The sequence below is a fragment of the Crassostrea angulata genome, chromosome 5 (assembly GCF_025612915.1).
Source record: "Crassostrea angulata isolate pt1a10 chromosome 5, ASM2561291v2, whole genome shotgun sequence".
Classification (NCBI taxonomy): Eukaryota; Metazoa; Mollusca; class Bivalvia; order Ostreida; family Ostreidae; genus Magallana; species Magallana angulata.
Window position 1 is genome coordinate 41,900,415 of NC_069115.1, and position 22,328 is coordinate 41,922,742.

The window sequence follows — 22,328 nt, forward strand, 5'->3', positions numbered from 1 at the left end:
TTTTTTTAAAAGTGTATTCGTTGAAGTACGGATTAACAAAACAATGTTAAGCACCAAATTTACATCGATCATTAGAAGATGGCAACTTTTTTTGGTGAAATTTTGCCAGTCATTTCTAGGGCAGTCGATGATGATGACGACGACGAATCTTTTGAAAATTTGGAGACGTAAGTAATGGAGTATGATATCAAAAACTGAAAAATTAAAGTAAAACATTCAACACATGTAGACATTCACATGTGCTGCAATTCGAATTTCCTCAGTATTGTTTACCAGTTGGCAAGTCAAGTTGTTGTAAAACTTGCATCCTTTTGGCTGTCATCAACTGATAAATTTTTCTTTTTTCGAAAAAATAGTTCACAATAGTATATTAGACTTAAAATTCTAGGAAAAACAATGCTGTTAAGGTGCCTCACTACACCTTGAAATAGTTTCTCAAATCAGCAGAAAATTACTTGATTATGATAGAAAGCATGATGGATAAGAAGTATATATGTCAAATAGGCACAAAAATGTGCAATTTTAGATAAAAATTGATATTTTCAAAAATTTCATTCAGTAAACATGAACAAAAGCCCCAGGCGGATTCGAACTCATGATGTGCGGTTCACAAGTCTGATACTTTAACCACTGAGCTATGACGATATACATCTGAATCGATTGATGCAAACAGTTTAACAAAACATTTCAATTGCCATCTTGTGACGTAGTGTCTTAAAAAGTATAAGTCTCGGTGTAGTGATAGAAGTACTTTAAGTTAAAATTGTCATTCTAAACTGCTGAAATCTGATTTTGTAATTTGTTTTTTTCCTAAGCATATATACATGTAAGTATGCCAGAGACTTGTATAGCATATTTAGAATATACATCTCTGGTATACTTACTTCTTATAAGATCTCTCCTTATTTCATTTCTTATCACAAATCTCTTCTCAATACTCAGTCAATTATGCATCTTGTTGTATAATATGTTAAATTTTATTCACATGCATGGACAGTAAATGTCTAAGCAAAAATAAATTGTAAGATTTATAAATCTCTTGATCGTTATTCTTATGAAATATTGAAGTAGCGTTATTACTGGGCATTGTACCAAGAATAACAATACTGATGGTTCGGATTTTCATATATTATATATATTCTGTATTAAAATGAAAAACCCTGAAATATACAATGAGAGTATGCCATATAATATGCACAACATGATAATGATATAAACAATTTATACACAACAAACACATATAATGTCCACCTCTCCTGAGCTCGACAAAAACTACCCCTCACTGGAAAACTACCTGCCGCGCACCGCGGGAAAATTCTCCCAGCCAATCAACAACCAGAATTAAATATAGAACTGACCATTTGCTATTTTTTAACTTTAAGGGATAACACGTATAACACAACTTTTTAATATGAATGATTTTATTATTGTAATGATAAACGTTAATTTGTAAAACTGAAATAAAAAATGCATAAAATAATATTTACGAAATTCAACACTATCACAATATGATATGCTGGTTTTAAATCAAATAAATCTTTTATATAACTTGTCAAAGATATTAATGTTATTATCAATTACTAAACTGTATGCAGGGAAATATTCCCCCCCCCCTTTATTTTTTTGCCCCATTTGCCCTTTTGTCAGTGGGCAAATCTTAGTATCTTAGTATGGGTGAATTCCAGTGTTTCAAATCTCTCTTGCGAAACTGTTTGCAAGTGTAGAAGGAAAAAAATTAAACAGGGTGAAAAAATCCTGAATACAGTAATCATTATTTCTTATTATTACTTCCTTATATTTGACTGGTAGCCAAACTTTATGTTAGCCTAACCTTGTCATGATCTTACTAATCTAACTGCAGATTTTCTATAATATATTCTTTTCAACATTCTGCAGGTCAAAAATTGGAGGATGTATAGAGTAAAAGAAGCATTAACACTCACACTTGTTTTTGACAGTGTTTTTAAAAATTTGTTCACCTTGAAAAGCCTATGCAAAGGATTGAAATCATAGCACACACTGTACTTGATCTCTGCTTCATTTCAGCACTATGACCTACAGTCCCTGAAACGCTGTACTTTCCCATTTTCCGTGCGTTCACCGCGCTCTGTGTGCATTCACCGTGCATTCTTTTGCGCTCTCCACTCCACTCTACTCTGATTGCGCTCACAGTTCACAAAGCGCTCATCATGCGCTCACTGTGCATTCACAAAGCGTTCATATTGCACTTACCGTTCATTCAGCGTTTACTTATCATTCAGTCTGTTTTAATTTATTATCATTCGGAATTCCAAAGTAAAAGGATCGGTCTTTGCGAGTCACAACAAATGAGAATAGAACGCATGCGTAAAGGTGTTACACATCAGAAACATCATATATCTAATGAAAAAAATGTAATTAAGGCTTACCTGTTTGTTTACATAATTGTGAACACTCCGCATACAATTTAATATTTCCGATGCACAGGTAATTAAGTTACTTTATTCTAAAGATTTTTTGTTTTATGCATCAATTAGACATTTTCATTATTACATTATTCAATGATTCGTTGATAATATTATCATTGTTTAAAATTCTGTTTTATTTTACTCTTATTCGTCAATATAAATGGTATTCCTAAATATGTATGGCATGGTATAGGATATGATAGGATAGAGATTATTTGCAAGATAGGATGTAGGATACAGGATGTAGGATAGGATTGTTTTGTTAACTTTCACGGTAGCAGTCCTGTACATGTAGTTTATTTGTTATTTTTTCCAGATTACTGACAAAATACAATGTAAGGATAACTCCCGAGGTACTCCGAATAAATCATTCATCTTGCGTTTACAAAGCATTCACATATCGTTCAGGGTGCATTCACCATTCACTTTGCGCTCCATTTGCGCTCTGCTTTCGCTCATCATTCACCGTTTATAAACGCTCAACAAATTCCGTTCAGCGTTTGCTCAGAGTGCGCTCACCATTCGCTCAGCATTTGATCACCGTTCAGTTTGGGAAAGTAGAACGTTTCAGGAACTGTAAGACAGTACATCTGTATAAGTATGACAAAAAAAAAAAATGAACAGACAGAACCAACAGATTATTTTTTGTTTTGTACGATTGGCTGGTTCACCACACCTTTATTTCATAAATTATACCAGGTCATATTATTACAATGTAGTTTCAAAAGTTTAATTTCCGTTTTGTTAAAATAGTTGTTACGAAATTCTGAAGAGATATATATTTTAGCATAGCTAGATTACGAAGGTCTTTATTTATAAAGTCCAATATCTGACCCCATTTTTGTTAGTCATTAAATATGCTATCACATACATATCTTAATATATAAAATAAAATCAAATTTAGAATATATTGTTAGTCATCTTATACATATGTACTAAAATGATATAACATTTTCAAATATAGTCAAATTTCTTCTCTCTCTATAAGAAGAGACAGGTGATAAAAGTGTAGAGTTGCATGTAAAAAGGTACCTATTCTTAATTGATTAAAATTTGAATACTAGAACTTGTGAAAATTAAAAATCGATGATTCATTTAGGTATGTAAAAATCAAATGGAAAAAGGAAGCCCAGGAAGAAATGGAGTTGACTAAAGATAAGAAACTCCAGGCGAATGCATTTGTGTTAGCTGTTGGACCGGCAGCTACAGGTAACTAAACTTACTACATATTTTTTTTCAACATACTTGATACTAGCTAGCATGTGCTAAGCTCTAATAACAAATGTTAGGTAGGGGTCTTTATATATACATGTGATTTTAAAAAAAATGGAAGTTTTTGGGTTTCATTTTATCTATATGATAGATAAAAATTTTTTTTTGAATTATATACCAGATCAGGTAATATATACATGTATGGATACTGAAAAAATATGATAAACTCTTTTACTTTTAATTAGGTCATAAATGTATGTTCAATATATCAATTTTGTATTGTTAATATTGAATAGGTTTTACACAGACCTATGTAACACACAATAACTACGAGATTATTGGGGCTATGTTCTGTGGCATGAAAGAAGATGATGTCAACACGTTTGGTCAAATGTCTCCAACAGACAAAACGTGCTACATTTACAGAAAATGTGATTATCCGAGTGCTCTGGTCTGCGAGTGTAATTATGACATAAGGCCAGAGTATGCCCATTCTTTTGTTAACCAGGTAGGTAGATTTCACTGTTCAGCTTTTGCACCTAAAGAAACATACACATGTACTGGTTTTTCAGAAATCCCCTTAATTAATATAGAATCAAATATTTTTACTGCAATTTTTAAAAACTCTGTATTGTTACATGTAATGTTGTAGTGACTGCAGCTGTGTGGAGTATGAAAACATTGAACAATAACATGATTTAATGAAAACTCATTGCTCCTTTCTTACTAAAATCTTTCATTTGTCACAGTTGATGTCTTGCCTTAATCTCTGTGAAGGACATGTTGTGATATTTGGGTCAACATTTACCAGTGAATACAAATCGGAAGTCCCAACGTCAGATATGAACCCGCCTTTTATGAGGGCCTTGAAGACAGCTTCGTTCCTTGGAACTCCAATGGCTCCCTATCTGGAGCAGCCAAATGTCGCAACTGGCCTCCCTGCCCAAAGTAAATAACACTGGTTTATGGAAGAAAATTTAGTTTTCTCTTGATTCTCTAAACACAAAAATATTTGATGTTTGACTTCTTTCAGAACCTTTATCAATGAAATTAGATCCCAAGTGACATTTTCTTATTATGAAATTAAATCTCCACAATACAATTTTAGATCTTAAGTTTACAAAATTTTTATTCTAGCTCATATAAATTTCCACATTTTGAACTTTTCCCTTTGTAAAATGTGAACCATTTTCATGGTTTTTTTCCCCCTATGAATAAGCAATGATGTATATATATTAATTCTTGTATGCTATTTATCATGTATTTCTATGATGAGATAATTAGGTAATAAAACTGAGAAAAATGAACTAGCATTTTACATTATTCAGTTTTAATGGTTTCTCTCTCTCTCTCTCTCTCTCTTTTTCAGTGTTGACCTACTGTCACATTCACAAACTGAACGCTGTGTTGTACATGTGTTACACAGACTCCATCCATCTGGACTTTGCCACTCTAAAAACCTTTCAGCCCCTCATTGAATCTACACCTGTTAAATATATGCGCGAGGTAAGAGGATCAAATTCTCAGTGCAAACTGATTGACTATGTTCATTTCCTATAAAATGTAATCCAAATAGCCACAAGAGATCATGATATAATTTGTCTAATATTGTATTTAGGAATGATTGGTTTGATTTTTAGGAAAATAAGGTTTTAAATATTTAAGGATAGAGTCTTTGTTTTTTTTCTTTCAAGTTTCAGTGTGTTTTTATGATTTAAACAATTTAACTCAAATACATGCAGTTTAGAAAATAATTATTAAAGATCTATGAATTTTTTGGTTGTAGGAAAATAAAAAGGCTAGTGAAACCCTGAAGAAAATTGTGGACTTGCATACAAAGCACAGTACTCTTTACATGTAGTGAAATTCAACCTCATCCCTTTGCCTTCTGTGTACATCCCTGGCACTGTGACTCTTCCTACCTTGAATGTGTTCACCCCCCCCCATCTTACCCTGGAGCAGCCATCACTGTGTGTGTGGGATGCGTGTATACCATTTGTGTTGAGATTTGACCCGGCAGGAGCTGCGATCTAATTGGCTTTGTGCCACTAGATAATAGCAAAGATAGCATTAGATAAATACTTTTACAATATGGTTAAACTCGGTTATAGCCAAGTCCTAGGGACCAATGGATTTACTTCGGTATATCCGTGATTCATGATATCCGTTTAACGAAATCGTAATAATAACTGGAGTGAATTTACTATATACATGTTTTCTTTCCCCAGACTTCAATTTTGCTAATTGAGCCTTAAGAATGAAAATACATTCTTTTGATACCTTTAATAATGAGACTGTAAATTGAAGAATTTATGAGAAGATAATTTTATTCAAACCATTATTTTAAATGGTAGTGCAAACTTTTTAAAACTGTAAAGAAATTCGTTATAAAAGTGTATAATTTCATCATTATTCACCTCTACTGGGCTCAAAACGAGTTTGCTATATCCGTATCCGAATTCCTTATAACAGTAAAATTTTGCAATTATTTGTTAAGAGTTTTACCCTGAACTAAAAAAACTTCTCTATTTCTGAGATTTCGCTATATTTGTGTTTGTACATGTACTAAACAAGTTTTACTGTATTACTTTCAGCTCAGAGGTATTTATTGTAATTGTATGACATCTGCTATGAATTTGAAAAGAGATTTTAATTGGTTTTTATTTTTGTATTAAATTTATGCTGATTTTTTTTAATTTCTCAACTTTTAATGTAATTATTTTGAAAGAGGTAAACCAAAAAAAACCAACATCTGTTTGTTCTCTATCAACATATACATTGTACATAATAAATTTTAATATGAGTCTACTTATTTCTGATGTTTTTATTTAATCATATTTTTTGTATACAGTCTTAATATTTTTGGTATACATGCAGTAAAATACGATTGTCAGATAAAGTTACATTTAAAAATCTTTTACTTTTAGAATTTTTTGTTACACCTGTACATTTAGAATACTCATCATATCATAATTGATAGACTATCTGTCCACAGAATTTATTTTTCTGTATTTTACCACCATATTTGATTTATTGCTAAGAATTACTACAGCAGAAACATGCTGCTCTTGATCCATTTGACAGACCATTTCTACTTTACTTGATATGATATACTTACTAAATGGTTTAAATACATGTACATATGTATAATATCATACATGTATTCCACTACACTGTAAGTTTGGAGCCTTTGCTAACTACATTAATGTGATATTTCTTGAAAGGAAGGGGATTATATCAATGAATGTGAGACAGCTTCTTTCGAAAAGTGAAATTTCAAAATGAGTTATGACCTGCTGGCTTTATGTAGATCTATAGCTACATATATTTACATCTGAACCTAGAAGTCACAAATTGAACTAAAGTAACTATCAAATTAACACCAGGGACGTATATACTAGTATATAGGTCCCTGTTAACACCTATCAAAATTCGTTATGCCTTTATCAAAGCTAAATGTATTTATACATCAAAACATGTCCAAAAGCCAGCCCTGTACTGATATTGTGAAAATTAGCACCTCATGTGGGGGACGGATTAAGATCTAGAGTCTTCGGACATTTTGTACAAAAATCCTGGACATACACACATTAGGATACAAAATCATCACATTAAAGATAGTAAATTATATGGACAATATATTTATAATGTTCTTTTTTCCAAATGATTTGAATCTTTCAATTCAATATATTACCATTGAATATGTAAACTGTACATTTATACATTGGCAAAAAGAACACAGAGATCTAGAAATAATGATAAATGAGTGCATTCACAAAATTAACAATATTTGTGTTTTTCCCGCCATCAACAGTTAAGGAAGCTACTTCTACTGATTTTGGTTAATATAAGTAGCATCATTATTAGGTGTGTATATTTGGTTCCTTGGTAAAGTGCCGTTTTCATGAAGATCCTCGATCACAGACTCTATATAATGTACGCGCTTTCTCAGTTTGCGGACAAACCGCTTTCTGTTCAGAATTGTAACAATGACGAAGGAAATCAAAACTAGAAAGAACCCTGATGACGTCACTATTCCAATGACGATGGGGTCCAGTTTTATTGTATCAGGCTGGTCACCCTTGGATTCTTTTTCCCCTAAAAAATTGAAGAAAAACTATAAGCTATATGCACAAAATATAACCGATTCATATTGTTACCAATGATAATAATTTTCATACTTTGTTTTTGGAAAATTTCGCCTATGAATGCATTTTTTTTTTCAAAAGGCTACTTTAAATAAACATGTTGTATAGGATCTTTTTGCCAAAAGGCTAGCAGAATTTTTTTCTAGTAACGTAGTATTATGGTATGTCATAAAAATATCTTTAAAGTAATTCTAGTATAATTTTTACTCAAAGACTTATACCAACTGATTACAGTACCCCCCCCCCCCCCCCAAAAAAAAAACCCCCAAAAAACCAAATAGCATACTTCATGCTGTACAATTAAGATTGTATGTAACTATTATGCATATTTTTATTCCATCCATTACATGTAGCTGTACTGTACCTATGTTCGTTGTTGTACTAGTTGCCGGGCAACCAAACATTGGATTGCACGCTTCTTCCTTACAATGAGAGCAATCCTGTTGGCAATCCATTCCATAATTTGGATATCTGCATGTCTGCAAACAGTTTTGTCCATAATTACCAATCGGACAATCTATCAATTAACAATTTTAATGTCATTAGAACCATTTTAACAAAAGCTTGGACTTTGTGTAGTAGTGTCAATCAGCAATGTGACGTAGGCATGTCTATTTCATTGCTGGCCACTCAGCCATGGCTTTTTAAAATCAACACGATATGTCTAGCTTATGATCCAAGACTGCACAATCGGTGTATATTTCACTTGAAACCAGCGTCATTTTAACTTGTTTTGACGCAAGAAATACATAGTTACATCCTACTGAAACTGAAAGGCCTTGTTAAAATGGTTCTTTTCAATGTTGAAAAAAAAATTCCAGGTAAGACCTAAAATTGTGACAAAAGGAACTGTTTATATATCTTCAAAACGAATAAGCAGATAGAAAAATCAGCGTAAAAATCTTTTTACCGGTAAATTGAACCAATGTAATTCTAAAAACGTGTCTAGAGCCTTGTATTGTTCTGCAACTTGCTTAAAACTCGACGATTGACTCTCAAATTTTGGTTGATCATTAGAAATACATTAGAGAAGCTTTGTAAACAATAAAAGAAGAAAAATAAGGTTTGACCAAAACCGTGACCGTGCCCCTTTAATCCTTTCGTTTAAATGCACGTATTTACTGACCCATGCATTTCCTGTTCTGTTCGCTCCAAATGCAATCTTCCTGACATTCTTGTTTTTGATGCCTATAATATAATAGATTAAAAGTCTTATAAGATAACTTCCCGAATTTTATTTCATTCTTTAAATGTTTAATTATTCTCTATTTTTTTAAAAGCATATATTAATATTATCATGTTGAAGTCTGTACTTTTCTTACCTTGTGCAGTTGTACGTTTTGCAGAACGTTATGTTGCAAAGAAGAAAAATAAACCGAACGCATTGATACTTCATTGCATCCATGATAAAATTAATTTCCGTAAGCCATGTGATTTGCAATGCACGAACTATAAATATCACCACAGGATGGTAACAAAATGCATGCATGTGTATTGAAACAAGGAAGAAACTTGATATTACACAATGTACAGCTAATTAGCTGAATATTGTACATGTAAACTAATGCAAATTGCAAATGGCATTTAATAGTGCATGTGTCTGAATGAATCATCAGATAGTTGAACTTATTAAGCTGTAAATTAATACATGTATATTAATTTGTATATTTTTCAAGATTGTTAAGAATTCCTGCGTTAACTGAGCTTAATAGTCGCATAGATTTGACCATTGAAGGCCGTCTTCTGCGACACGGCAGGTTGTATCGCGCATCTTGTTTCCTTTGGTTTCTTGACTCGACATTATGGAAGAGAATATTGTTGTAACAATATATTTAATAAACGTTAGGCTTTATGTAACAGTATCAATTTTGACATTACATTTGCCATATCATATTTAATTATGGAAGTTCATTTCCAATAAAAAAAATCTTTCAGATGTTTATCGGGACGAAGTTTTCGTTTAAGGTCCTTCAAATTCCATGAATTCTGTAGTGCAGGTGTTAGATAGTTGATGTCTTTTCGGTACCATACAGTGCTGTCACGTATCTCTTTGATGTCTGTTTTGCAACATATTTACCGTTGTGGTGCCACATTTTGGTAGAATGTCCAAAATATTTTCGCCCTCGAATTCATCCGTAGTGTCATTGTATTCTCGGCAACCCATTCAATCGGCATTTCCGTGATTTGAACCACCTATATACATGTTATAATTTTCTTTTATTTAACGTACTGATGTACATTATCAGTGATTTAGTTAATTTTATTACTTTTTACGATCAATTTATTCATTGCTAAGAAAGATGTATATATAAACAATAAAATGCTTTCTTTGCATTTCTGCGGGTTATGTATTTTTTCTGCAATGTCACCACCATACTATCCCGTATTTACCACCACCACAAAAACAAAATATTTAACGCAAATGTTAACTAAGGATGTCAATTTTATTCGGATGGCTTAGTCGATAAATCAGGGGATTAAGTCGAGAAATCAAATCAAATAATGCTAGTCACATACAACGTATCTTAAACTCAAAACTATTTCAAAACTTATGATAATATGTACTAAATATATTTGATTTAAATGAAATTGAAAAAGTATTTTATCATTATATCTGTCAGCAATTGTCTTTAAGTAAGCCTCTCCTTTTTTCTGCGAAGTTTACACCTATAATTGAGCTCCATATTATCTAAGACAATCAAATATGACCTGTTCTATATTATGATATTAATGATTATAAACACAAGTGCTCTGATATGATCATTAATGTTATTGATTTTTTTTATTATTCAATCATCTAATCCAATAAATAATTTATTAGAAGTAACACATATTGTTCTCCTCAAGTACATGTCTTCCTAAATACTGCTATTCAAAACAATCAATTGATCTACAAAATCAAATATCAACTATTAGCCGCTGAAAAAACACCAGGAACAATGGAATAACTGCCAAGAAAAGAACACTGTTATTTTCATTCATAGCCTATAAAAACTGCCTTAAGAAAAAATAAATAGAATGTTTTGAAATCAATTTTCTCTGTATAACGAATTGAAAAGTTTAGTCGACGATCGTCATAACATTATACAATTATTTAATGCTTGAGCAGTCAAGAGACCATAATTTTTTCCCTTGGTGCAGGGAACAGCTCAGTATGATCTATTGCCCTCGACCGTTATGATCTATTGCCCTCGGCCGTTGGCCTCTAGCAATAGGTCATACTGAGCTGTTCCCTGCACCAAGGGAACAAATTCTGGTCTATTGACTGTTCAAGCATTAAATAATTGTTTTATAACCTAATTCCTTTTTTAGATTTCCGGGTTTACAATTGGCGTATTGCAGATGGTTTTCGTGCCATTATGCAATTACTAAGATTTTTATTTCATCTTTTACATGCACCAAACTTGTTGCATGCATTACAACATCTCAATTTAATATTAGTTTAAACAAAGAAGGAGGAGTCTTCAACCCATTAGATTTTAAATAGTCTTTTACCTTTTATGAGGCTTTAAAACCAATAGATCGCAGTCTATTGACCGGCAGTTCAAAATAGACGCAAATATTTAATTTGTAATAAAACAACAAAATCCCCTTGATTAGGCAATAAAGCGTATTATTACCTAATCAAAGGGATTTTGTTGTTTTATTACAAACTAAATATTTTCGTCTATTTTGTATGTGTATTCAGATTTGAAAGTGATCTATTAAACTGCCAGTCAATAGACTGCGATCTATTAGACCGCCGGTCAATAGACTGCGATCTATTAGACCGCCGGTCAATAGACTGTGATCTATTGGACCGCCGGTCAATAGACTGCGATCTATTGACCGGCAACGTATCTTAGAAAACGTGAAATTGCTACAAGATTAAAAGATAACTTTATTATGTTAATTTTACTATTGTTCTTAAAATTTATCTTCATGGTATGAAAACCTTCTGTAATTTATAATTGTAAACACAAAATACTAAAAACGGAATTAGGTAATAAAACAATTATTTAATGCCTGAATAGTCAATAGACCCGAATTTTTTTTCCCTTGGTGCAGGGAACAGCTCAGTATGATCTAATAGATCATACTGAGCTGTTCCCTGCACATCGGGAAAAATATTCGGGTCTATCGACTGCTCAAGCATGAAATAATTGTATTATATTAACATACAATTACACTATTACATGTAAACATAGCTTTGATCAATTTAAATATTGAAAGAGTGACTGATTTTACTTGATTTGTTGTGTGCACTGAGGAACACTTCGGATTTGAAAATGATTATTTGTATACAAAGCAAAGATGCCTTAAATATTGTGATTTATTTCAAAAACTGCATATGTGCATTGCTAGTCGATAGATACGTTACATGGAAATAAGCCTAAAACAAAGCATCTGACACGTGTGCTCAGGAGAATATTGGATTTGCAAAGCCTATATTGTACATTAGAAAACTTGTGAACGAATGTTATATCAATGAAATTGTTTTGCGCCAAGTCGTCATAATGTAACACTGTGTGTCTTTTCCAGGATATTATATATTTTTTAAAGAAATTAAGGATATCATTTAAGGATGTGAGATGCATTAATGTATTTCCTTTGTGAAGTTTATCCTCTTAAAACAACATTACTTCGACTAATGGGGAAATAACTTTTAGAATAGGACACGTGTGATGATATATTATTGTTAATCATAAAATGAGGAAATCTAAAACGCACATTTCAACGGGAAGAGACAGTACAAAATCAGTGGAATGAATTATCAGCTATATCTTGCAGTTCTCGTCCTTTGTTGCGTCTCATTATGTTCATCTTTAGACTGCACGAGGTAAGTCAAGCATACATTTTCGTAATGTTTTATTTCTCTGTACAAATAGAAATAATATATTTAGAAAAATACAACTATTGTGTCAATATGAATTTCATAAACCAGCAGAGTTGAATGTATTTTCTGGTGATTTCCTCCGTGATTTCCTCCCATTTCTGTAAGTAATGTATATTTTCAGTAAGTTTTGTCAATTTTGAATCTTCCTTATTTATATAATTTATCAATTTACCGTTGATATTTCTGAAAAGGAATGCCAAAGAAGGGTGCCAAGAAGATTGTCATTGGATTGAGATTAACAACACATGCATTGGTTTGTAGTAAATCGTACATTCTTCATGTGTGCCAGCATTTACGTAGTAATACAATCGAAATAGTGAAGTTATATGTAAAAAAAAACAAAAACTAGTATGAACATCAATATTCAAGACTATATAGTTTTGTAAGTTTACGTTTCTAGTTAATATAATTTTACAGACTGCCCGCTTGGCTTTTATGGAATAAACTGTTCAAGTCCATGCAGATATCCAAATTTTGGGAAACATTGCCAACAGGATTGCTCTCATTGTGAGAAGGAAGTGTGCAATGCATCATTTGGCTGTTTGACAAGTAATGTAACAACTTACAAAGGTACGATAAATTGATATTTTGACTGATTTGCATTTATGCAATAAATAATGTAAGCAATTTGAATCAATTTGACAGAAAATAAAGACTGATGCAAGGTTTCCACTGTTGTGCGATCTGTTTTTACAAACACTTCTACTGACAAATCGTAACTGATCGTGAAACTTAACTCAACTGATTGGCATAGGAACGAGGTGATGCGATTTGATACGTCCTTATGCGCTTTGTTAAGTGTTGATGCGGTAAGGCAACGATAGACGTATTTCAGGTGACGCGATCTGTTACGATCTCATTGCCCGTTTAGATACGACAAAATACGTTCTGATTAGGTTTTACAGATAAAAGTTCTGTTTGGATCTTGATCTTATCGAACATCACAAAATGGACCACGACGCGTTCGTATAGGTTACATTACATTAATCTCAAGCAACGTTCTCTGTTGCAATAGGGCGTGAAAATTATTGCGATTTTTTTCACGATCAGATGGAAGATGATCACGATTTGAGCTACGATTCGACCCCGAAAGATGTATCTATCTAGTGCGACTGGCCATATTGACACATCTTATCCGAACGCAGCGCAATGTGTTGTTTGTCTCTTTCAACATTGATCCAGTTCGTCACGATTAGGAGAGCACGATTTAATGTGACATGTTGCGCTTAGTAATGATACAATGCGATCGGAAAGGATGATAAGTAATTACGATTGAAAATAATCGTGTTGATAGTAAAAAAAGAATTGTCATTCAAATTTTTTCTACGATTACCATGATTGCCAAGACAGACCTTAAGGTTGCTCACTACACCGTGAAATATTTTCTCAAATCAGCAGAAAATTACTTGATTATGATAGATATCATAATGAATAAGAAGTAGTTAAGTATAATAAGCAAAACAATGTCCAATTTTTTATGAAAAATAACTTTCTCAAAAATTTAATTCAGTTAACATGAACAAAATCTCCAGCTGGATTCGAACTCATTATCTGCGGTTCTGAAGCCCAATACTTTAACCTCTGAGCTACGACGATATACAACCCAAACGAACGACATAATCAGTTTAACAAAGCATTTGAATTGCCATCTTGTGACGTAGTGTCTTAAAAAGTATAAGTCTGAATGTAGTGAGGTACCTTAAGAGCCAGTGAGATTTAATAACTCTACGATGAGGACCGCAAATTCAATCGCGCTGCGAATCACTATGGTGGGAACGCAGCATGGAAATGGCCAAATTAACCTTTGTCTAGAGACTGCGTCAAATTAAAGGTTCGGCCGTGTTTTCAAGTCTAGCAAAGAAGGCAAGATTTCATAACCCCCCCCACCGCCTCTGAAGGAAATTTCAAAACGTGTATATCTATCCGAAATCAATAGAGCAAGTACAATACATTTTTAATTATATTTAAAAAAGTCTTATACACTAGCTTTCTTTTTTTGTAGAGGACAAGGAGGAAACGAGTCCGGATTCAGATCTTGCTTTGGTTATTGGTTTTTCTGTCGGATTTGGAGTTGTGATGGTGATTGCAGCTTTCTTTATTATTACAATAACAAACAGAAGATTTTACACGAGACATATAAGAGAAAACGCACACTATGTTGGATCTGTGGTAACAGAACACACTATTTCCACGAATCATAGACCCCTAGAGCAATATACTATACTTTGCGATAATAATGAACCTACAGACGGCGGAATTTACATGCTAGCAAGTACACTTCGATACGAAAATGTACGAGTCTAATGAGAATTTTACTAACAATACTATAGATTCTATCACCAAAGACCATTTCTATGTTGTAAATCGGTGTTAGGTTTTTTAAGATTATGAAAATTAATGCCATATACTCTTTCATCAGTCTACTTAAAAGTAAATAAAACAAAACTAAACTAAAGACACCTCTATTTTAACGTTCTTTGTGAGTAGGCTTACTTGAAAGATGTTGTGTTTAACAAAGCCGTTCCTTTTTAAAAATGATTTTTTATGTTTAAGAGACAGCTACACTTTTAAATTGTATCAAGAATTGTCTTCTTTTAACAATTCGAATGCTATTATATCATTCATTTTCTAATTTCTGGAAAATTGGAAATATACGTCTAGATATTGTTTTTACATTCAGTTATTTGAATGTTCCAGATTTCATACTTTTCTTATATTACGATATTATTTGCAAAATGATGTTTAACTCCCCCCAAAATAGGAGTTAGTTATTAGGTTACTTTGAAAATTTTATAAGATCACAGTGCAAGAGAATGAACACGCATTTAAAGCTATTTTAACACGGATTCAAGTTCGCACACCATATCAGTTTAACGTGAAATCCATGGTTCGCGCTCTAACCCATTGCACTATGTTGTTAGATATTAATTTTGAGAAGAAAATGTTAATAGAATTATACTTGATTTTATTGATTTTTTCGATCGGAAATACGTCACAATCTGAAAGTGTCCCATACCACCTTAATGGGCTTGTTACTACTTAATACATGTGACTATCTACTCTACTACTGAATTATATTTAATATTATACATCTTATTTTTGACTATATAAGATTATTTCGATATATTTTGCTGATTCCCTGAAAATCATAGCAAAACAGACTGATTGTCTGCATAAAGATGCATAATATTGATGAACTAATACACAACTATTCGAAACATCTTGCATTTTTTTTATCTAAAGAAAAGATCAAAATTATTCCGAAAAAAATTATGTTTATTTACTAATCTAACATTTACAAAGCTTTTCAACAAAGTTTGAATTTATCTTTTTATTAATTTTAACTGAATATAGTAATCAATTTTAATACCGGTATGGATATCCAAAAAATCACGAGGAAATTTAAATGTCTCTTGTTTCCAAAATTTCCACTCACTTTTGATTAACTAAGACCTAATAACTGGGATTTTTGAATATGCATATATCTAAACCACAAACGATTTATAATGTCCTTATTCTGCTGGAATTAAAATCATAAGACCAAGTCAATGAGCAATTTAACCCCTGCCCAGTAAATGCCTTTGTTTATATCTTATACATTTGCCATGCAACTATTGTACTAACTTTAAACAACATATTATAGATATAATCAAACAATATCTAATTGTAACAATAGAATAAACTTTTTATGTGTAAATGATTTTGTTGTTCAAATATCCTCTGTTTTACGATATGAATAAATATCTGCAAATAATGAGTATTTCTTTTCTACAAAAATTTTATGTTTTTATGTAAGGCCATTGTTCCACTCATTCAGTCCTTGAGTAAATTTTATTCTGAACCTTGTATGCTAACAACTGTTAGATGAAAAGTAGGAACATTTTTTTTCTTTTAGTTAAGATAATAAACAGAACAATGTAAATTATACATAAGAACATAAATATACGTAAAAGTTAATTGTAATTAACAAGTGGTGTTTTCAGTCAGTTTATAAATTGATGTCTAGGCCTAAGATGTACATTCAGAAAAAAAGACTTTGGTATAATGTTTTGTTAAAAGAACAAAATATGATGCTTGTTTTATTTTGGGAAAGAAAATAAAGCCCATTATTTAATTAGGTCTTCAGGTGATTTCTTTTCTTTGCTAGATGAAAGCTGTAAATGACTTTATTTTGTATCATACATACTGTTCGTCTCTTCTGAGTATACAAAGTTACATACCACGACCTCTTTCACTCGGCCGAATAGTAGAATATTGTTCATTAGTCCTTCGGTTATTGAATTTCATCAACATAAAAAATGTTGTGAATTGCTCGTATAGAAACGCCACGGTATGTATAAAATAAGTAACGTAAAACGAAGGAACGGGTTATTCATAATTGACTTAAATGTTGCTGATTCAATCTGCGTATGCAACAAAAATTGAGATTCTTACTACATGTACCTTTCTAAAGATAAGAAGTGAAAATGTGGGGTTCATATATTTTGTAGAATTTATCATTTTTCAAAGTAAAGATCTATTTCGATAATCACATGACTTCCGGTTTCGGTATTACATTTCTAACCATATATCTTATATCAGTGAGATTAGTGGAAATGACAAATGACATACATGTAGCGATTATAAAGAGGAAATGATCGACAAATGTTCCAAGGACAAAAAATATCAGAAATATTTCGAAGCGTCATGGTATACCAGCTTTCTGTTTCCATTTTTCTGTATTGCTGCATCTTACTCTGTGCATCTTTAAATTGCGAAAGGTAATGGTTTTTTATTGTATCAAATATTACTATTTTGTGATATGCTTGGTAAAGATATAAAAAAGTAAGCAAAAACGAAATAACCGCAAGAGATAATTCTGATATTTTAATTCAAATTCCCAGTATTTTTCATTGCAAGCATTGCATGTACATATATCAAGTAGCATACCACAGTAACGAAAAAAACCCAACAAAGTATTGAGAGTTTCAGATTTAAAACATTGACCGATATCATACATATGAAGTTCAAAAGCAAACGATTAACATTGTTTTGTAACATTTTTTGTTATTGTTACTTGAAGAAAGGACACGCCTTTTGACCCAGCTTTTAGAAATGCATATCCTGAACATTGAAATGTCTTTGCAAAAGCGTGTTTATAATATCAATGAAATCTATTTAGATATTTGGTTTTGGACAAATCATGAAGTCATAATGAATGCAAACTGTGATTAGTTTAGCTTTTGAAAACTGTGAAATAAGTAAGGAAGCCTAAATAAAACTGCGGCATGTATTTATTGTCAAAGTTTTATTTTTAAAAAGATTTGCAGAACAGAGGTGTTATGAGGACTGCCAGTGGAGCAAAATTATCAAGAAGTGCATTGGTCAGTTGAAATTTATTGTTATAATTTCATGGCGTGTCATTGGAGTATGTTTTCATTTCACCTGATAACATGGCTTATTTATAAAAAATATGAAATGCTATTTAATTTAGCTTTGTTCATAACTGTATTTATTTATCGTCAGTAAAATGTATGGTCATGGCTATAATGGTTGTTCTCTCCTATCACTTGACAGAATGTGGAGCTGGCTTTTATGGAATAAACTGTTCAACTCCATGCAGATATCCCAATTATGGAAAAGACTGCCAACAAGAGTGTTCAGAATGTGGTCAGGAAAAGTGCAATTCAACACTGGGTTGTTTGTCATCCGATGTACTCATTAGTCGAGGTACACGAAAGATAATTGCTAATGTTATTGTTAAGCACTTTTCATATATAGATTTATTTAATTTTATAACAGTTTTGCTTTAAAAACTTATTTTTAGATTATAATACTAGAACATAAAAGGAAAGAGCCTTTTGACAAATATACATCATCATAGGACTAATAACATTTTGAGTTTTTTCTACTTTCATTATTATTATGCCTATGTGTTTAGAATGAGAAGACGGTCTTTTGACAATTAAAGGAATCGGTCCTTATTTGTGCAGAGAGTTTGTTATTATTATCTATGCATTGGTAGTTTTACCCCAGAAACACAAAACAAATACAATTTAATATTTAAAAAACCCCGCAAAAACATGCGTAAAATGAATGTTTCAAAACAAATGGTTTATTAATTAAAAAGAATTCATATTCTGGGAGAAATGTTTTCATAATGATGCTAAATTAATTTTTTGAACACACCCTCACACACGGAACTTTTATCCTTTTATTCCCCTTCAAGATGTTACGTGTAAAACTTATTAGCTACAAGAAGACTGACGAGCAAGTGACGAAACAGTTTTCAGATTGTCTTGATTAAATATTTTCATATATTTTTGGGTTTTCTCTTGGGACTCCGGCTTCCTCCCACAATAATGACCCCCTCGCGCTAACATACGTGCCAACAAAAGATGATGATATAAGTTTTAGAACTTGTTTATCAATCGTTGTAAAATAATGTTCAGTGTCAGGAGACTCATTGACCTACTTTTTTGAAAGTGAAAAATAGCACTACCATGATAGGTCTTTAACACACAATAGATGGTTTTTCATTATCATCAGTGGACTTTTTTTTCATTCTGAGTAAACGTATACCTTTATTTGAAAATCGGTCAAGTAGTGTACGAGAGCTCGCCTGCACATAAATTGTAAGAAAAATAATAAAATAGAAGAGTAGGTAAAGAGAAACAAAGCAATAACAAGAAGAACTGAATAATAATAATAAACAGAACAATCACATACATTGCTATAACGGAGACCTTATTAAGCTAAACTATGCGATTATATTTGAAAGTTTTCTAAAGGACTATATATGGTTTGAGCCTAAAATGGCCCAATTAAATAAATATTGTCATTTCACTGTAGTTCTTTGTTTTATTTGTACAAATATAATTTGAAATTTTTTCTTCAGAATTTTCATTTTGATTTTATTGTCATTAAACTTACTGTTTCCCGCCATTTTCGCATTTTTAGCATAAAACAGCTTGTTTTAAGCAGTTTTTCTTTAAGAAAACATTGAGCGACTGCTTGAATAAACAAAACATTTTCACCAAAGCTGTATCTCTCCAATACTTATAAGTCGCTCTATATTTTTTATTCGAAAAAAGATAGAAAAAATGTCCATTTTTGACTGATTTTGATTGAATTAAAAAAATATTTTCACTTCTGACGTCATATACTGTCAGTGAGTGCATATAAATCAAATATAAAGGTGAAATCTTTTTTTTATGTTAACTCTTTTATAGAATAACACAACAAATTAATGTACATGAATCACTTTAAAAATAGCGATTTATGGGGGCCAAATTTGACTAATATCATATATAGTTCTTTGTAACATTTGTATTTATTACAACTACGAAAGAATTATAAAGAAGAATTAAATGAATCAAAATGTGTTATCTTTTTTGCGCGGATCGTTTCTTTTCGCCGCTTTTCTAAAATACCAAAAAGTTCAAATCTATATATCGTTCATCTATCCTGAACTACTGTTTATATATCATAAATAAGTTCAAATTTTTTTTTACACAAAAAGGATTTTATAAAATCAAAAATTGTTTAAAATCAATTAAAATGCAAGTCATATCTGACAATCTATGAAAACAAGTTGGAATTAATCGAATATTGTGATTGGTCAAAATTAACTGTGCAAGATTTACAAGGAAAATGATAAGGAAAAACCCAGAATGTAAGCATTCAAGTTTTGTGTTAGTTTTCAAAGGAAGAACTTTGTAAGAAAATGTGCAAAACATTGAAGAATATTTTAAAAGAATGAAACAGTGAAGAAATAGCTGTGTCTTTCATGAAAACGGATTCTTGATTATCATCAAACTTAAGTTTGTGTTATTTACGACGTTATTATCAATTTAATTTGTTTTTAATTTTTTCAAAGGAATTTTAAATAAAACTCATGTTACCACTAAAGTCTATGGATTCATGCATTTTACTAACAGTATCTTGTGAAACACTTACTAGAACACACAATAAACTTAGTTTTTTTATACAGAAAACATGAACATAATTTTACTTATGCTAATTGTCTCTTAGAAATAAATTCAAGTCTTTATAAATTTGTGAATTTATTTTTTTTAAGAATCACGAATAATGACTGGCGAAGACAAAGAAACTACCGTTACCGGTGTAACTTTTCTAAGTACCAAACAACAGTTAAATCATTCAAGTAAAGCTAAAGACGAAGGTACCTCAACAAATCAAAAAAATCATAAAACAAACGTTGGGGAAAACTTGAATAAAGGTCTTGGTAATCGGATAAAAATAAACTGGCAATTGATGATAATAATATTAGCATTACTTACAGTGCTCACATCTACATATTTGGGAAAATGTGTTCATCGTCATTGGATATCCAGAGCTCTGCAAGTTAGCATCAGCAACACATCACCAGCTATAGCTCTCGGTGAGATAAACCAAACCGAGAACTCCTACAACAGATTTCAAACCACAGAGTACGAGGAACCCCAACGATATCAAACAACTGCAGGCGACGCTATTGGTCAAAGTAGCAATACCTTAAATCACGAAAATAGTCCAGAATATATGGAAGCCGTGTCATGTAGCTCTGAGAATGAACCGAGGGCAAAAACGTTGCTGAATTGGATAAACACAAATAAAAAAGATCAATGCGAAAACCAATTGGATCCTGGAGAACTGAATGATTTATATATTACTCCATGCATGTAACGATGTGTTGCATTATAATGATACTCGTGACATTTATTTTTTCTCTGGGTTTTATAAGTTCGTTTACCAATGTTTTGATATGTACAGATATCGTCGCGTTTTTGTTGTTAATGCTGCGTTCAATAGCGACGTTTTTTATATGCCCCTTATAAAGAACCTTTTACACAAAAATCTGAAATCATTTCGACTAAATACCTCTGTTAGACGCACTACTTGTATTATATCTTTAAAAGAAATTACAGATGAATAAAGTTTTTTAATAAATAAATTTATGCAAAATTATGACGCTCATTTGTCATATACTAATTTTAAGTCGAACATTCAATGGTTAAAGATAATGATTTTGTAATTACAATAGAAATTTGGTATTTCGTATCGGATTATTAAAACCTGGATGGCCGGACTGCTATATTCATGTAAGTTGAAGTGCCAGTGTGTGCGATTTTTTGGGGAGTTTAATAACTAACGCATATCTTTATAAATATATTAAGATTTAAATAAATTATGATTTTTTGAAATCTAATAATTTGTGTATTATTTTTTTAGCCGCAAAATTCCTTATATTTTTTTTTTATTAAATTTATGCAACAATCGGTATTTTCTTTTTTTTTGCAGTAAGTGCTGTCTGAAAACGTTTTTCTTTTAGCTGCCAAGGCATCATATTTCAGAATATTATTCATCGCCAATTCGGTTTGCCACAGCGGTTATTGTACCAGTTGTCGGGAAACCAAAGATAAAATTGCACGCTTTCTTCGCCCAATGAGAGCAATATTGTTGGCAATCTCTTCCATCATTTGGGTATCTGCATTGACTTTACCATTTATTTCATAGTAACCAATCGGACAACCTATTAATAAACAATAATCATATTTACTGACAATTAATACTTTGCGTGTAGGATGATTAAAGGGAGAAGAAGATCGTCAACTCTTAAAAGTTATTACATAGAATATTTCTTAAAGAAAATCATATAATATA

At 31.6% G+C, this 22,328-nt stretch overlaps 4 protein-coding genes across 4 annotated transcripts; 3 read left to right on the forward strand and 1 right to left on the reverse strand.

The window, feature by feature from the left end:
- Positions 1–13: 13 nt before the first annotated feature.
- LOC128184237 (proteasome assembly chaperone 1-like) lies at positions 14–6,467 on the forward strand. The gene is made up of 6 exons (XM_052853632.1): positions 14–167; positions 3,547–3,656; positions 3,956–4,167; positions 4,409–4,607; positions 5,029–5,165; positions 5,446–6,467. Exons 1-6 carry the CDS (start codon positions 79–81, stop codon positions 5,518–5,520), a joined length of 822 nt encoding a protein of 273 aa, XP_052709592.1. The 5' UTR covers positions 14–78; the 3' UTR covers positions 5,521–6,467.
- A 168-nt stretch (positions 6,468–6,635) lies between these two features.
- On the reverse strand, positions 6,636–9,351 carry LOC128184238 (uncharacterized). Its single transcript, XM_052853633.1, has 4 exons — positions 9,130–9,351; positions 8,934–8,995; positions 8,133–8,324; positions 6,636–7,757 (listed from the first exon to the last, which is right to left on the reverse strand). The coding sequence occupies exons 1-4, from the start codon at positions 9,294–9,296 to the stop codon at positions 7,489–7,491; spliced, it is 690 nt and encodes a 229-aa protein (XP_052709593.1). The 5' UTR covers positions 9,297–9,351; the 3' UTR covers positions 6,636–7,488.
- Positions 9,352–12,282: 2,931 nt separating this feature from the next.
- Positions 12,283–16,691, forward strand: LOC128182839 (uncharacterized). The gene is made up of 4 exons (XM_052851595.1): positions 12,283–12,626; positions 12,875–12,936; positions 13,101–13,253; positions 14,686–16,691. The coding sequence occupies exons 1-4, from the start codon at positions 12,553–12,555 to the stop codon at positions 14,985–14,987; spliced, it is 591 nt and encodes a 196-aa protein (XP_052707555.1). The 5' UTR covers positions 12,283–12,552; the 3' UTR covers positions 14,988–16,691.
- Positions 16,692–17,071: 380 nt separating this feature from the next.
- LOC128182838 (uncharacterized) lies at positions 17,072–21,516 on the forward strand. Its single transcript, XM_052851593.1, has 4 exons — positions 17,072–17,443; positions 17,985–18,046; positions 18,240–18,392; positions 20,743–21,516. Exons 1-4 carry the CDS (start codon positions 17,328–17,330, stop codon positions 21,348–21,350), a joined length of 939 nt encoding a protein of 312 aa, XP_052707553.1. The 5' UTR covers positions 17,072–17,327; the 3' UTR covers positions 21,351–21,516.
- The last annotated feature ends 812 nt before the right edge of the window (positions 21,517–22,328 follow it).

Excerpts from the sequence above, each read along its gene's own strand:
- LOC128182839 (XM_052851595.1), top strand. The coding sequence starts at position 12,553 with ATGAATTATCAGCTATATCTTGCAGTTCTCGTCCTTTGTTGCGTCTCA. Across the intron at positions 12,937-13,100 it reads GATTAACAACACATGCATTG|ACTGCCCGCTTGGCTTTTAT; the intron begins GTTTGTAGTAAA and ends ATAATTTTACAG. Across the intron at positions 13,254-14,685 it reads TAATGTAACAACTTACAAAG|AGGACAAGGAGGAAACGAGT; the intron begins GTACGATAAATT and ends CTTTTTTTGTAG.
- LOC128184238 (XM_052853633.1), bottom strand. The coding sequence starts at position 9,296 with ATGCATGCATTTTGTTACCATCCTGTGGTGATATTTATAGTTCGTGCA. Across the intron at positions 8,996-9,129 it reads AAAACGTACAACTGCACAAG|GCATCAAAAACAAGAATGTC; the intron begins GTAAGAAAAGTA and ends ATTATATTATAG. Across the intron at positions 7,758-8,132 it reads AATGGATGGAATAAAAATAT|GGGAAAAAGAATCCAAGGGT; the intron begins GCATAATAGTTA and ends TCAATTTTTTAG.
- LOC128182838 (XM_052851593.1), top strand. The coding sequence starts at position 17,328 with ATGTTCCAAGGACAAAAAATATCAGAAATATTTCGAAGCGTCATGGTA. Across the intron at positions 17,444-17,984 it reads GCATCTTTAAATTGCGAAAG|ATTTGCAGAACAGAGGTGTT; the intron begins GTAATGGTTTTT and ends ATTTTTAAAAAG. Across the intron at positions 18,393-20,742 it reads CGATGTACTCATTAGTCGAG|AATCACGAATAATGACTGGC; the intron begins GTACACGAAAGA and ends ATTTTTTTTAAG.
- LOC128184237 (XM_052853632.1), top strand. The coding sequence starts at position 79 with ATGGCAACTTTTTTTGGTGAAATTTTGCCAGTCATTTCTAGGGCAGTC. Across the intron at positions 3,657-3,955 it reads TGTTGGACCGGCAGCTACAG|GTTTTACACAGACCTATGTA; the intron begins GTAACTAAACTT and ends AATATTGAATAG. Across the intron at positions 4,168-4,408 it reads CCCATTCTTTTGTTAACCAG|TTGATGTCTTGCCTTAATCT; the intron begins GTAGGTAGATTT and ends CATTTGTCACAG.